Raw genomic sequence first — 12,477 nt, forward strand, 5'->3', positions numbered from 1 at the left:
GTGCGTGTTGTGGCTTCACAAATGCTTTGCTGCATACCTCGGTTGTAACGAGTGGTTATTTCAGTCAAAGTTGCTCTTCTATCAGCTTGAATCAGTCGGCCCATTCTCCTCTGACCTCTAGCATCAACAAGGCATTTTCGCCCACAGGACTGCCGCATACTGGATGTTTTTCCCTTTGCACACCATTCTTTGTAAACCCTAGAAATGGTTGTGCGTGAAAATCCCAGTAACTGAGCAGATTGTGAAATACTCAGACCGGCCCGTCTGGCACCAACAACCATGCCACGCTCAAAATTGCTTAAATCACCTTTCTTTCCCATTCTGACATTCAGTTTGGAGTTCAGGAGATTGTCTTGACCAGGACCACACCCTAAATGCACTGCAGCAACTGCCATGTGATTGGTTGATTAGATAATTGCATTAATGAGAAATTGAACAGGTGTTCCTAATAATCCTTTAGGTGAGTGTATATCTCAACTGAAAAGTAATGCAAATGGACATGTTCAAAATTAACTTTACACAGACACGCTAATCACTATGCCATTTACTACTCATCTGAGTTACAAACATATGGTGAGCAATCTTCTAAACATAATGTAACCTTCAAATAAAAGTAAATATCTCAAAATTTTTATTCACTGAGCTATGCTTTCTTTTGCAGGAAGAAGCACACACTACAATTGAAGCAGCGAAAAGGCCAGGTCAGACATTTAATCTTGTCAGAATGATAACTCTAAAATTTATTTGCCTGCTCTTTTCCATACTGTGCAGACACATTGCATGGGTAAAGATCTGGACCATTTTCTGAGACAAAAAGCACCAAACATTTAAGCAATGCGCTTAATGACAGCATAGAAAATGACTGGATAATTGGAGGCTTATCCTTGTAAACAGGATCAATATATTTGTTATTATTTACTCTATTTACTCTATTTACATCTCTACAGAACATTACAACAAACTAGGGATAACTAGCAAAGGAAATGTAACAAACTACATAAGACTGACTGACTTATAGAGCACTTTAATAATGAATGAGCGTTTCACCAGCCAATGAGGATGGCGATGGGGAGAGGCGGGAAGAATTGTGAATGGCAGCAGAGGCTGGGAGCCTGGACAGGGCCGAGTGTGATGGAGAAGTTCAATGACCATTGTAGAGATGAAAACGTATGAAAAATTTATATCACGATTATCATCTCCAGCATTATCAGTTATCAGTACTACATATCCCGGCATGTTTGCGAGTCTTGTATATAGCCCCCATGTATATCTTATAAGTAGTTGTATGTATTTGTTAGTGTAAATAGTTGTGCCCCCGAGTATTGTGTGTACCCTTACCTGTGTTGTATGTGAATCCCCTAGTGTTGTGTAATGACCTACCATGTGTGAGCCTCCCATTTAGGTTGGGAGTGTTTGGCTGCCTTGTTTGTCGCTGTGTTATTTTTGCTTATTGTTTGGTCATTTTAAGGACTGACATAAGAAGGAACTTTGTGTAAAACTGTTCCCTCTTGTCTCATTTGCCACAACCATGATGCCTTGGTCTGCCAAATGCTACAGTATTGTCGTGGTGATGTGAAAATGCTCAAAAAGTACTGATACAACTGATACAATCATTTCACCAATATAATATTGAAAAACTACAAATAAAATTAGCAGCACTGTACATTCGCGTTTGCATCTCTAATAAAAGGCCCATTCATGGGGTTTCTGGCAAGATGCTGCATTTTGGGTCGTCCCTTCCCAGCTTGGCGTGACACCCTCTAAAATAACACATAGCCCAAAATGACGACTCTATTCAACAAAATCTCAGAATTTTTTTTTCTCAATGTGACCTTAATACTCCTTCATGAGAAAATCCATACAGATAAAGGAAATAAACTGGTTTGAACAGTATATTACACGTTACAGTAAGTTTTTCAAAACACGATAATCACAGTGTTACCGGTAATTAAAATTTGAAATGGTAATAAGAACATAAGAACATAAGAAATTTACAAACGAGAGGAGGCCATTCGGCCCATCAAGCTCGTTTGGGGAGAACTTAGCTAATAGCTCAGAGTTGTTAAAATCTTATCTAGCTCTGATTTAAAGGAACCCATGGTTTTAGCTTCCACTACAATAGCAGGAAGACTATTCCATACTCTGACTACACACTGTGTAAAGAAGTGCTTCCTCAAATTTGTTTTAAAATGTTCTCCCGCTAATTTCCACTTATGGCCACGAGTTCTAGTATTTAGACTAATATTGAAATAGTCATTTGGCTGAACAGCATCCAGACCCGTTAGAATCTTATAGACCTTAATCATATCCCCCCTTAGTCTCCTTTGCTCAAGGCTGAACAGATTCAGTTCCGCTAACCTCTCCTCGTAAGACATTCCTCTAAGACCAGGAATCATTCTCGTAGCTCTTCGTTGCACCTTTTCTAAGGCAGCAATGTCCTTCTTGAGGTATGGTGACCAAACCTGCACACAGTATTCTAGGTGGGGTCTTACCAAGGAATTATATAAGTGTAACATCACCTCCCTTGACTTAAACTCCACACATCTAGAGATATAACCCAACATTCTGTTCGCCGTTTTTATTGCTTCCCCACATTGGCGAGAGTGGGACATGGAAGCATCAACATACATACCGAGATCTTTCTCGTAATCAGCTACCTTTATTTCAGTGGAACCCATAAAATATCTGTACTGTATATTTCTGCTCCCTGCATGGATTACCTTACATTTATCTGTGTTAAATTTCATCTGCCAAGTATCAGCCCATTCGCTAATTAAATCCAGATCCCGTTGAAGCCTCTCTGCTGCTAGATCAGTATCTGCTACACCGCCCACCTTAGTGTCGTCTGCAAATTTAACCAGTTTACTGTATGTATTCATGTCAATATCATTAATGTAAATTAGGAACAATAGTGGTCCTAAAATTGAACCCTGCGGTACCCCACTATAAACGGAGGCCCACTGTGACATAGTGCCTCTAATAACTACTCGCTGCTTCCTATCAGTTAGCCAGTTTTTGATCCAAGCTGCCACAGTTCCTAAAATTCCTGCAGCTTTAAACCATTGGGAAATTTACCGCTGTTTACCATGTAACCATTTCATTCCTAGTCTGTTGTTTGATGGTGCTAACCAAGAGAAAGAATAAAAGCTGCAGATCAGAGCTGTGCGAGTTAGTGTGGCGAACTGTCAAGGTGCACGAAAATGGGAGGCAGTGGGTGCATTTGAGGAATACAGATGGCAGAGGGGACATTCTAAATTGTTTAACATGAAAAAGCTTTTGTTCATGTATTAGTCCTTGTTTGTAGCTTTTGTTTCTAGTTCACCCTCCCTAGTTTGCCTAGTCTAGTTTCGTAGTTGTGTTTTGTTTCATCTTACTCCCAGTTCTCTTCTAGTGTGTGAAGTCCTAAGTGCTTGTTAATTATCCTGACCTGCACCTCTTTGCTCCTATTCTCCTGTTTGTGGTTGATTTGTAATAGCCAACACCTGTCCCTTGCTAATCCTCTTTATCCATGTATTTATGTGCCCTGTGCTTCAGTTGGTCATTGTGTTTGCTCCAGTTTGGATGTATGTGTTACTTTATGCTCCCTGTGTTGCTGTTTGTTCCTGTGCTGTTTCCTGCTTTAGTTCTTGTGTTCAACTTACCTTCGTTAGACCCTTGTGGTTCCTTTTTTTCTGTTTTATTTTTTAGTTCAATTAAGTCCCTTGTTTTTGTAAAGCTGCTACAGTACATGGACCATCCATCACACTGCCATGACCCACAGAAACATGTACTAAAATAAGCGCACAGCTCAGCTCCCCCGTTGATTGGAGTTATGGTGCTGAAGGACAGCTCTCATTATTTACTCAGAGCTCACACTGCTGTTTACAGCCACAGAGGCACCAGGACAGCAGCAGCAGACCCTCTAAACACCAGCACACCTGACACACAAACTACTTCCTGTTTCAGTCTTGGAAGAATGGAACAACATACTCCATCAGTGTCCTTAGACCCCTGTGTTCACTCATCCATCCATCTTCCATACCACTAATCTAATACAGGGTCATGGTGAGCCTGGAGCCAATCCCAGGCAGCATAGGGCACAAGGAAGGGAAACACCCTGGACAGGATGCCAGTCAGTCTTTCCAGCACTTACTATATTGCATATTCCTGATCTAACTTTATGATGTCACTGCAGGTAAAGGTTTATCAAGCAGCTACTTTATTTGTATGTTTAATTATATTTATCTAACCATGTGATTGAGCTCAGACACCACATGGGGGCCTCATTGCTGTATAGCTGTAAAGCCCTCATGGTGTGAAAGAAACCAGCCAATAAGGAGGAAGAGGATGTTGCTGGTAAGACTGTCAGTTAGCTTGTGTGGGCGTGAGCATTAGCTGCTCTAACCCCACACATCCTGTCTCCTCTCAGTCCGAGAGGCATCAGCAGAGGAAACTTCATGCAGCGTCTCCCTGAGCACAGGATGGACTTTCTGCTTCACAGGAAGTGTCCTCTCTGAGGAGCTGCCCTCTGGGTATGAAGATGAGGAGGACAGTGAGGGAGACCCTCTCTCAGGTAGGGGGCTGAGGTCTGTGGATGTGGGGCTTAGTGCAGTGCTTACAGTGGGATTCTGGAAGAAGTTAATTATCTATTTTTCATTGTTATAATGCTAATAAAATGTTCCCTAAAATTGCTAGATTTTTATGTATCTGTTTTAAGAAATGGATTAACTAGCATTATAACAGAATGTATGAAAATAAGAAAAAGAAATAGCCATGTCTTTCACGATGAAGGACTATGTGCGTCTGTTAGGATGACATTTTCCCTCATGGGAATCAGAAGGAGAGGAGATGCTAGAGCACTACAGTGATTCTGTCCTTGTGGAGAAGAATCCTGATGATCTGTCATGTGCATCTTTAGTCAAGCTTATCCTAGTTCCTTGTTGCTTCCCATGTATCTTTTGATCTCTTTTTTACTACATTTCATGTCATCCATACACATTAAATAAACAGTTCTATGATTTCATGAGGTGTTTGGTAGATTATTTTATGTTGAGCAGTCTGCAGCTGAATGTGCTATTCTGTCCAAGCAGTACACTGTGAAACGAGTGAGTGACGTTGTCCATAATCAACCTCATCATAATTTCTGCCACAATAGTGTCCAGTTCCACCCCTTGAACTTAGCCTTCCTGATTAGTTTGTTGAGTCTGTTGGTATCGTCCACCTCAGACCACAGTTTCTTTAACACCAGTGTTTTTCTCACATGGTAGGTGCTACAGGTTCATCAAACCAGAGACAAGCAGACTGAGGGACAGCTTCTCTCCCAGAGCCATAACAGCACTGAACCTTGACATGCACTGACCATCCCTCTCTGGGTTTCTGCCTCTCTCTCTCTCCCCCCCACCTCTTCTCTGGATGTGTAGCAGAGCATGTGAGCGGAGCGGGCAGAATTTAGTCAGAGTGCAGAGCGGTTTTTTAATTAAGGCTGGAGTGGTCGCTCTGTCTCGCTCCAATTTCACTCCGATTCCGCTCACACTACGATTCTGAAGCGTGCCGAAATCTACCCAGAATTCATCTGTAATTATCGAGACTGTTACACAAATTGGAACGAGATGGAATTCGCAAAGTACTTCACAAAGGAAACTGATAGATCATACAATTGTACTATTCTTATCTAACGTATAGATAACAATAATGTAGAGCAAGAACAACAATGTGGTGAAACTGTTTCAGTGAGTAAAGATTCACTTTGGAATCAGTTTTCTCAGAAACATGAGTGTGCTACGCGAACAGGCAGAAGCCAGAGCAAAACGCGAGCAAGTTTTACAGTATATGGTTGTAGCATATCAAGTCTATAAAGTAAATTAAAGTACAAAAGCCTATTAAAGTAAATATTGGTAATCAAATAAATTCGTTTTGTTATTCAAAGTAGGTCTAATAGGATGTTTTAGACGCTGTCAGTGAAATTTTATTTTATAGAGAGACGCAGCAGCAGCATCAACAGAAAAAAAATTGAGGAATTTAAAACGTGCCTGTATATTCTTTAGGCTATTAAGCCCACTGATTTCTTTATTTTTAAGCCTATTTTTGTGTGGAATGCCATTGCCAAACCTGTCTGTTGTTGCCTATATGTTGCTTAAAAATAAATAGTTTATGTTCTGACTGGCAATGTTGCCGTTGCTCATATTTCTTTATGATATAAGGCTTCGGCTTAAGGTGACATTTGTTAGGCATGCAATTTGACTGGAGCGGGAGGAAATTTTATTGGAGCGAGGAGCGGTACGTGTTGAGCGGAGCGGCTTAGTGCGAATTAGAGCGGAGGAGCGGGCGGAGCCAACAGCCTCTTGAGCGAGGATCGGAAATTCTCACCGCTCCACTCCGCTCACATGCTCTGATGTGCAGTATTTGTGTAAAAACTACAGCCAAGTGCAATATTTGCTCTATTGCTAATATAAATATTGTGTACACGTGTTTATATGAGTTTTATTCAGTAGTATTTATTTGTAGTGCTTTCTATAGTCACTGTATAAATGACTGAATGTTCTTTGATGTATCTGAAGGGGTCGCTGCGCTGCAATTTTGTTAATTAATTGATACTTTTATTGATCCCCATGGGGAAATTGTCTTTTTTTACAGGGTATATTGACAATAAAATGCTTCAAATTCTAATTCCAATAAGTTTCTCATTTTTCTTTTCTATTGTGCAATTCCTCAACCAAGACGTGAATTATAAAATCACTCTCTAAAACCAAATCATTTCCCTGACATATTATTTGCTCACACACCGTAAATACCTCTCTCATTTCTATTCATTGTCATTAACATGTGTCCCCAACCCTGTCCCTGTAGGTGAGAGAGCCTTGACCACACTACACTCTTGGGGTGCCCCCCTGAATCCAACCAGACTGACTATGATGATGTGGGGGAGGAGGGACTGACAGTGCTGCCTGAGGAAGCTCCTGTCCAAAGTTTCACATAAAAGGGCCACATTGGCTTCATATTTTATACAGACTCAGTTTTTCTAAATACATCTTTTTGTCTTTTTTAAAATGGAGATTATCCTTCATGAAAGGCTGTATCTTTGTATTGTTAATCATGGAGAATGAAATAAACAGCTATTCAGTTCTACTCTTTTAACTTTGACTTCATGTATACTTAAAATTCCAACAACACTGAGCATAACAATTTGGATGGTTGATGGATGAATGGATATTCTTAAATTTGATGCTCTTGTCAGTCTTCAGTAACTGACAGTTTGATATTAAGTTTTCAGTTTGCTGTTTGACTACTATTGAAATAGTAATTTAATATGCAAACTATAGCCAATTTTTTTTGGCTGAGGAGGGAAGGTAGAGATACGCACACATAAACAGTGAGAACATGCAAATGGCACATACGTATACATCATGGGGGGGGGTGGTGGAGTGTCCATCTGCCAACCCTGAGCAACCCTGAGGCTGTCACGCCCACGAGGGAAGGACCGAGCACCGGCAGGCAATCGGTAGCTAATTTCTCCGCTTCTTAAGGATGTCCATGACCAGGCTCATTGCGAAGTATTGTTGCCATTGTTCGAATGTGCCATACTAAGCGATTCTATGTCTCTTGTCTTCCCCGAACGCCCTGCCTGCTGTGTCCTGCCCTGCTGTTTCATCTGACCTGCCTGTCTCGCCTGTTCCATCCACCCGCCTTCTTCTATCTGCCTGCTCCCTCCTGCCCTGCTCCTTCATCAGCTTCATGTGTCCCTTCCCCTCGTCATCTGGTCCAGTGACTCCGTATAGGACTGACTTCTCTGGACATCGACCCTTTGCCTGCTCTATGACCACAAAATTATATTTGCAAACTATAAGGGGGCAGCATGTGGTTCAGAAGGCTAAATCTTTGTGCCTGTAATCAGATCACCAGTTCAAGCCTTGGCAGAATACTCAGATCCCCATTAAGTCTCAGCTCATCAGGTGGATGCCCTTCACTGCCAGACTTGCTCTCACCTGCCCATGGAGCACAATAGGGTAGGTAAAAAGAAAATTTCCCAACTTGAATCAATAAAGTATTATTATTCATAATAATAAATGTTCATATGTGTACCAGGTATTGTTTTTTATATTATTGGTTCCTAGTCAAGCCTCTTGCTTTCCTGCTGATTATACATTATTTCATCATCTGGGCAGGTTTACTGCTGAGAGGAGGAGTCCCGACTCACATCACCACTACTGTGTGTGTATATTTGGAGAAAATGAGCTTAGAGCCCTCTGATTTGTCACTGGGCCTCTTTGATGTTTTCCCGTAGTTCCTCTGATAAGGCAGCACTGAGTGTGATTGGTGGGTGGGGGCGTGTTCACTCTGAGGGGCAGGATGGTATAAAGACCCTCGCTGAGAGCTCAGAGGTGAAGGTTGGAGTCTCAGCTCTGGGGAGAGCTGGTTTGTCCTGATGAAGATGGAGATCTGCCTGTTCATCCTCCCTCTCTCATGCCTGCTTCTGCTCACCAGAGCCAGTAAGTTCCATGATCTTCCTCTGCTCCAGTGGTCCACTCTCAGCCAGCAGAGGTCAAGGGTCATTATTTGGGTCTGAAAAATTTGCTGTTTATTGCATGGCAGGGCCTGGGTGCTAAACTGAATAAATTGAAAGGTACCCAGTACTCTGAACTTGATTATATAAAAAGTTGCAGAGTGGCTGGTTTTACACTACACATCTTTTTGTATTTTTTGTTTTTTTTTCTATTGTGGTACCAGAACCCATATGTCTTAATAATGTAAAAATTCATAATGCTGAACGGTAACATGACAATATGAATTTATTAACATAAATTTTACATACATCTGTTACGACTTCTGCAGAACTATTATCATTGTATCAGAATTGGCATTAAAGATGCTCCAAGGAAAATGTCAGTTTAAATTTAAATTATTTTAATGTAAATTATTATTATGATATATTGGTGATCTGATTGTTCCTGTATAAACTCAAGTGATAATCAGTGTATGATATGATTTTGCTGGTTATTCTTATCTGAGTATATGAACAGATACTCAAATGATTTATCAAGTTCAATATGCCTGCACAGTCATGGCCAAAAGTTTTGGCAGTGACACAAACGTGTTTTGCAAACTTTGCTGCTTCAGCATTTTTAGATATTTTTTTACGTGTTTCTAGGGTATACTGAAGAACAATAATAAATATTCCATAGGTTTCAAAGGCATTTATTGGCAAATACATCAGATTTCTGCAATGGGTCAATATTTATAGTGTGGAACCTTCTTCTTCATAACTGCAATTTGAACCAAATCCTGACTGATGGATCCGTTCTTGCCTTGTTTGTGCTCAGAGCTGATCATAATTTGTGGGCCTCTGCTTGTCCACCCGCTTTTTGAGAATTGACTACAGCTTCTCCATGGGATTAAGATCTAGAGAGTTTCTTGGCTACGGATCCAAAAGTACAATGTTATGATCTCTGAGCCATTTCGTTACCACTTTCAGTTCAGTTCAATGATCTTCATAAGGCTTCCATGTACTTTAAGCAGATTATTTCAGGGTTATTACACATTATTATAGGTCCACAGAAAGCTGGAGGTTAATTTCCTAAAACAAACTATATATTTTCAAGTCAAGCCTTTGCTAATGTCCCCTAACCAGCCTGTGTTCTGATGGCATCTGAAAAATGGGGAACAGCTGAATTATTATATCTGGGTCATCGAGTCTTACATGAAATTTTGGCGCAACATGAGCCAGTCCGCAGTCATTAAACGATTGGGATCCCCATGGATTATTAGCAGGGACGTGCAGAGATGTTTTTGAGAGGCAGGTGTCTGAAAGTAAAAACTCTCAACTCAGGGGGAGGGGTTGCATTAGCGCTCAAAAGTAAGCCTTCGAAGGTAAACACCTCTAATGCTTCAGGTAACCTCCCCCCCACATGTGTCTGCTTATTAGACATAAATTATTTTCAGAGCATTTAACAGCCATATTTTTCTTACATATTCATTAACCAGGCATACAGTTTGACATTGTTTTAATCAAATTTTTTTAACAGATGTGAATGTGAAGCTTATAACATACATGTTACGTCATGAATGCAACACAGGGGTGCCATAAGTGGGGGTTGATGGAGTTAGAATGAGTCCAAAAGCCCTTGAGTGACGAAGGCCCTAATAAATCTGGAATATAATTAGATTTGCCTGGGTTGGAGGCCCAGTATGACATGCTTGCTTCAGGCCCAGAGCCTGCTTACAGTGACTGTCCTGTGCTTCCAGGTGACGTGAGGCTGGTGAATGCTGAAAGTCCCTGTGCTGGGAGAGTGGAGGTTTTCCATGAAGGACAGTGGGGCACAGTGTGTCATCACTGGTGGGATACAGAGGATGCTGCAGTAGTGTGTAGACAGATGTTCTGTGGAGAAGTGGTACTAGCAAAAGGGTATGGTCAATTTGGAGAAGGAACTGGGAAGATATGGATGGAAGATGTGGCCTGTAAAGGGTCAGAGTCGACACTGAAGGACTGTGGGCACAATGGATGGGGACGTAATGACTGTGGTCATCACCAGGACGCTGGAGCTATCTGCTCAGGTAGGACACATGTGCTGATCAGTAAGCAGGCTGAGCAAAGTCAGGTCGCTCACTTTTAATCAAACAAATATTTTTTTAAATCTTAGAACTGTTATGGGTGCAGCTCTGCATGTAACTTTGAATTTCAGTTTAGAATGACTGAGTGGGTATTAATTGTACATTTATGTTAATAAATTATACCTTCGAAAATTTGTAAAATGATGTGCACAGGAGAAATCAGGGGCTTTATACAGTTATTTGACACACAGAGTAATTAGTTTTATATCGCATTGGTATTTTTATTTTTGGTTACATAAAATTTATTTTTAAAATTGGTATTTTATTTATTTATTATAAGCTTTAAGAAAAATATATCATCATTTTTGTCACACTAAATAAATAAAATCTTCTAATTGTCTTCAAACTGCTTATCTTGGTAGCACAGGGCACAAGGCAGGGGGACACGCTGGGCGGGATGACAGGCAAATAAATGTGATAAAACAATGAGTGGAAGCCTGTCAGAATAAAATCTATGTACTTTACTCTTTGGTGTTATTTGATTAGCACTGTTGCCTCACACCTCTGGGACCTGGGTTCGAGTCTCCGCCTGGGTCACATGTGTGTGGAGTTTACATGTTCTCCCCATGTCGTCATGGAGTTTCCTCTGGGTACTCCAATTTCCCCCCCCCCACAGACCAAACCAACTCACCTTGTAGGTGTGCAGACCGGCTTTATATTGCAGTGCCGGCGAGATGCGTTGAGCATGCTGGGACAGTGTACAAAGCCGCTAGTCCTGTTAATGTTAATATTAATACTTGTGTTGTATTTCCTATTGTCGTGTGTGTTTGCCTGTACCCTATCCGATCCTCACGTATCGTTAGCATAGCCAAGCACTGCACTGGTGTCAGAAATGGGATGTCAGAAGCAACCCCACTGGAGCGAGCACTCCTGAACATAATCCAATAAACCCACTCCGGCCTGGCAGAGCTGAAGGCAGCTGTGGCATGGTAGAGCAGGAGAAATGGTGGTGGCTGATTTGCCACACGGTTGGCTCTGGACCACAGCTTCTGAGAAGAGACACTTGTCTGCTGGAAGCCTGTAATAGAGCCTCTGAACAACTGGGGGATGGTGGAAAGAGAGGGGTGCTGCCCCATCCTTCCAAGAAGCCGCAGACCTGCGCAGCATGCCCCTGAAACAAAAAACAACAATAGGCATGCTTTATTTGCACAAGTACAGATACATTGGAACGCTTATTTTTTGCTACGCCCATCTCACACTCCTTAGCTTAGGGGGGAATCATAGTATAGAGTCGGTTAACATGTAGCGCCCCTGGAGCCGCTTATGGGACTTGCTCACAGGCCCACGGACATGTGACTGTTCTGCTGAGGCCAGGGCTTGAACCAGCAATCTGCGGATCATGGGCACAGAGACGTAGCCCATTGAGCCACTCAGCAGCCCATGTGAGATGGCACCGGTGACTGAGGAAGGCAGGAGTTCCTGGAGGCTTTGCCTGCTCAGCTCACCTGTTGGGAGGAGGCATGCCACAGGTTTCAGGCCCAGCTGGCTCAGAAGTGGTGTGAACTTGAAGAGCAGTGGCAGCAGAGCCAAAAGGACCAGAAGCGGCTGTGGAAGCGGAGCCGTGTCGCACCTTGGAGGCCCAGCTGGCCCATGAGGGTGGAGAGTTGGAGGAGCAGCACAGCCAGTACTGGTGGGAACTGGAGCAGCTGTGTGGGACCATCCAATCTGGCCAGCAGGAGGCCCCGTGAGAGAACCAGCCTGGTGGTCAACAACAGGTCCCCCAAAGCTGTGGAAGAAGAAAGGCCAAGGCCAGGGGGACCTGCATCACCAGAGTCCCCTGGCAACCCGGTTCTGCCAGCGGTCTCCAACTGCTCAATTCAAATACAAGGCATGAATCAAATCTGTATCACTGAAATCACAAATATAAAATCGTCATTCATTGCCACTACGTTG

The 12,477-nt window shown here is 42.2% G+C and overlaps 1 protein-coding gene and 1 long non-coding RNA gene across 4 annotated transcripts in view; both read left to right on the forward strand.

Annotated features, from left to right (window-relative positions):
* Positions 1-488: 488 nt before the first annotated feature.
* Positions 489-1,032, forward strand: LOC140588307 (uncharacterized). The gene is made up of 3 exons (XR_011989668.1): positions 489-573; positions 662-701; positions 948-1,032. It is a non-coding gene; the product is annotated as an uncharacterized lncRNA (long non-coding RNA).
* Positions 1,033-8,152: 7,120 nt separating this feature from the next.
* LOC111838962 (antigen WC1.1-like) overlaps positions 8,153-12,477 on the forward strand; it is a 40,815-nt gene continuing 36,490 nt past the window's right edge. For 2 of the 3 annotated variants that reach the window (XR_011989650.1, XM_072710241.1), the window contains exons 1-2: positions 8,155-8,465; positions 10,219-10,527. Coding sequence is in view for 2 of the 3 variants with exons in the window: in XM_072710241.1 (XP_072566342.1) it covers positions 8,402-8,465; positions 10,219-10,527 (373 nt within the window). In the remaining variant the exon portion in view is untranslated. Of the gene's footprint in view, positions 8,466-10,218; positions 10,528-12,477 lie in introns of all 3 variants that reach the window. The other variant, XM_072710240.1, reaches the window with a different exon arrangement.

This window comes from Paramormyrops kingsleyae, chromosome 3 (genome assembly GCF_048594095.1).
Source record: "Paramormyrops kingsleyae isolate MSU_618 chromosome 3, PKINGS_0.4, whole genome shotgun sequence".
Taxonomy (NCBI): Eukaryota; Metazoa; Chordata; class Actinopteri; order Osteoglossiformes; family Mormyridae; genus Paramormyrops; species Paramormyrops kingsleyae.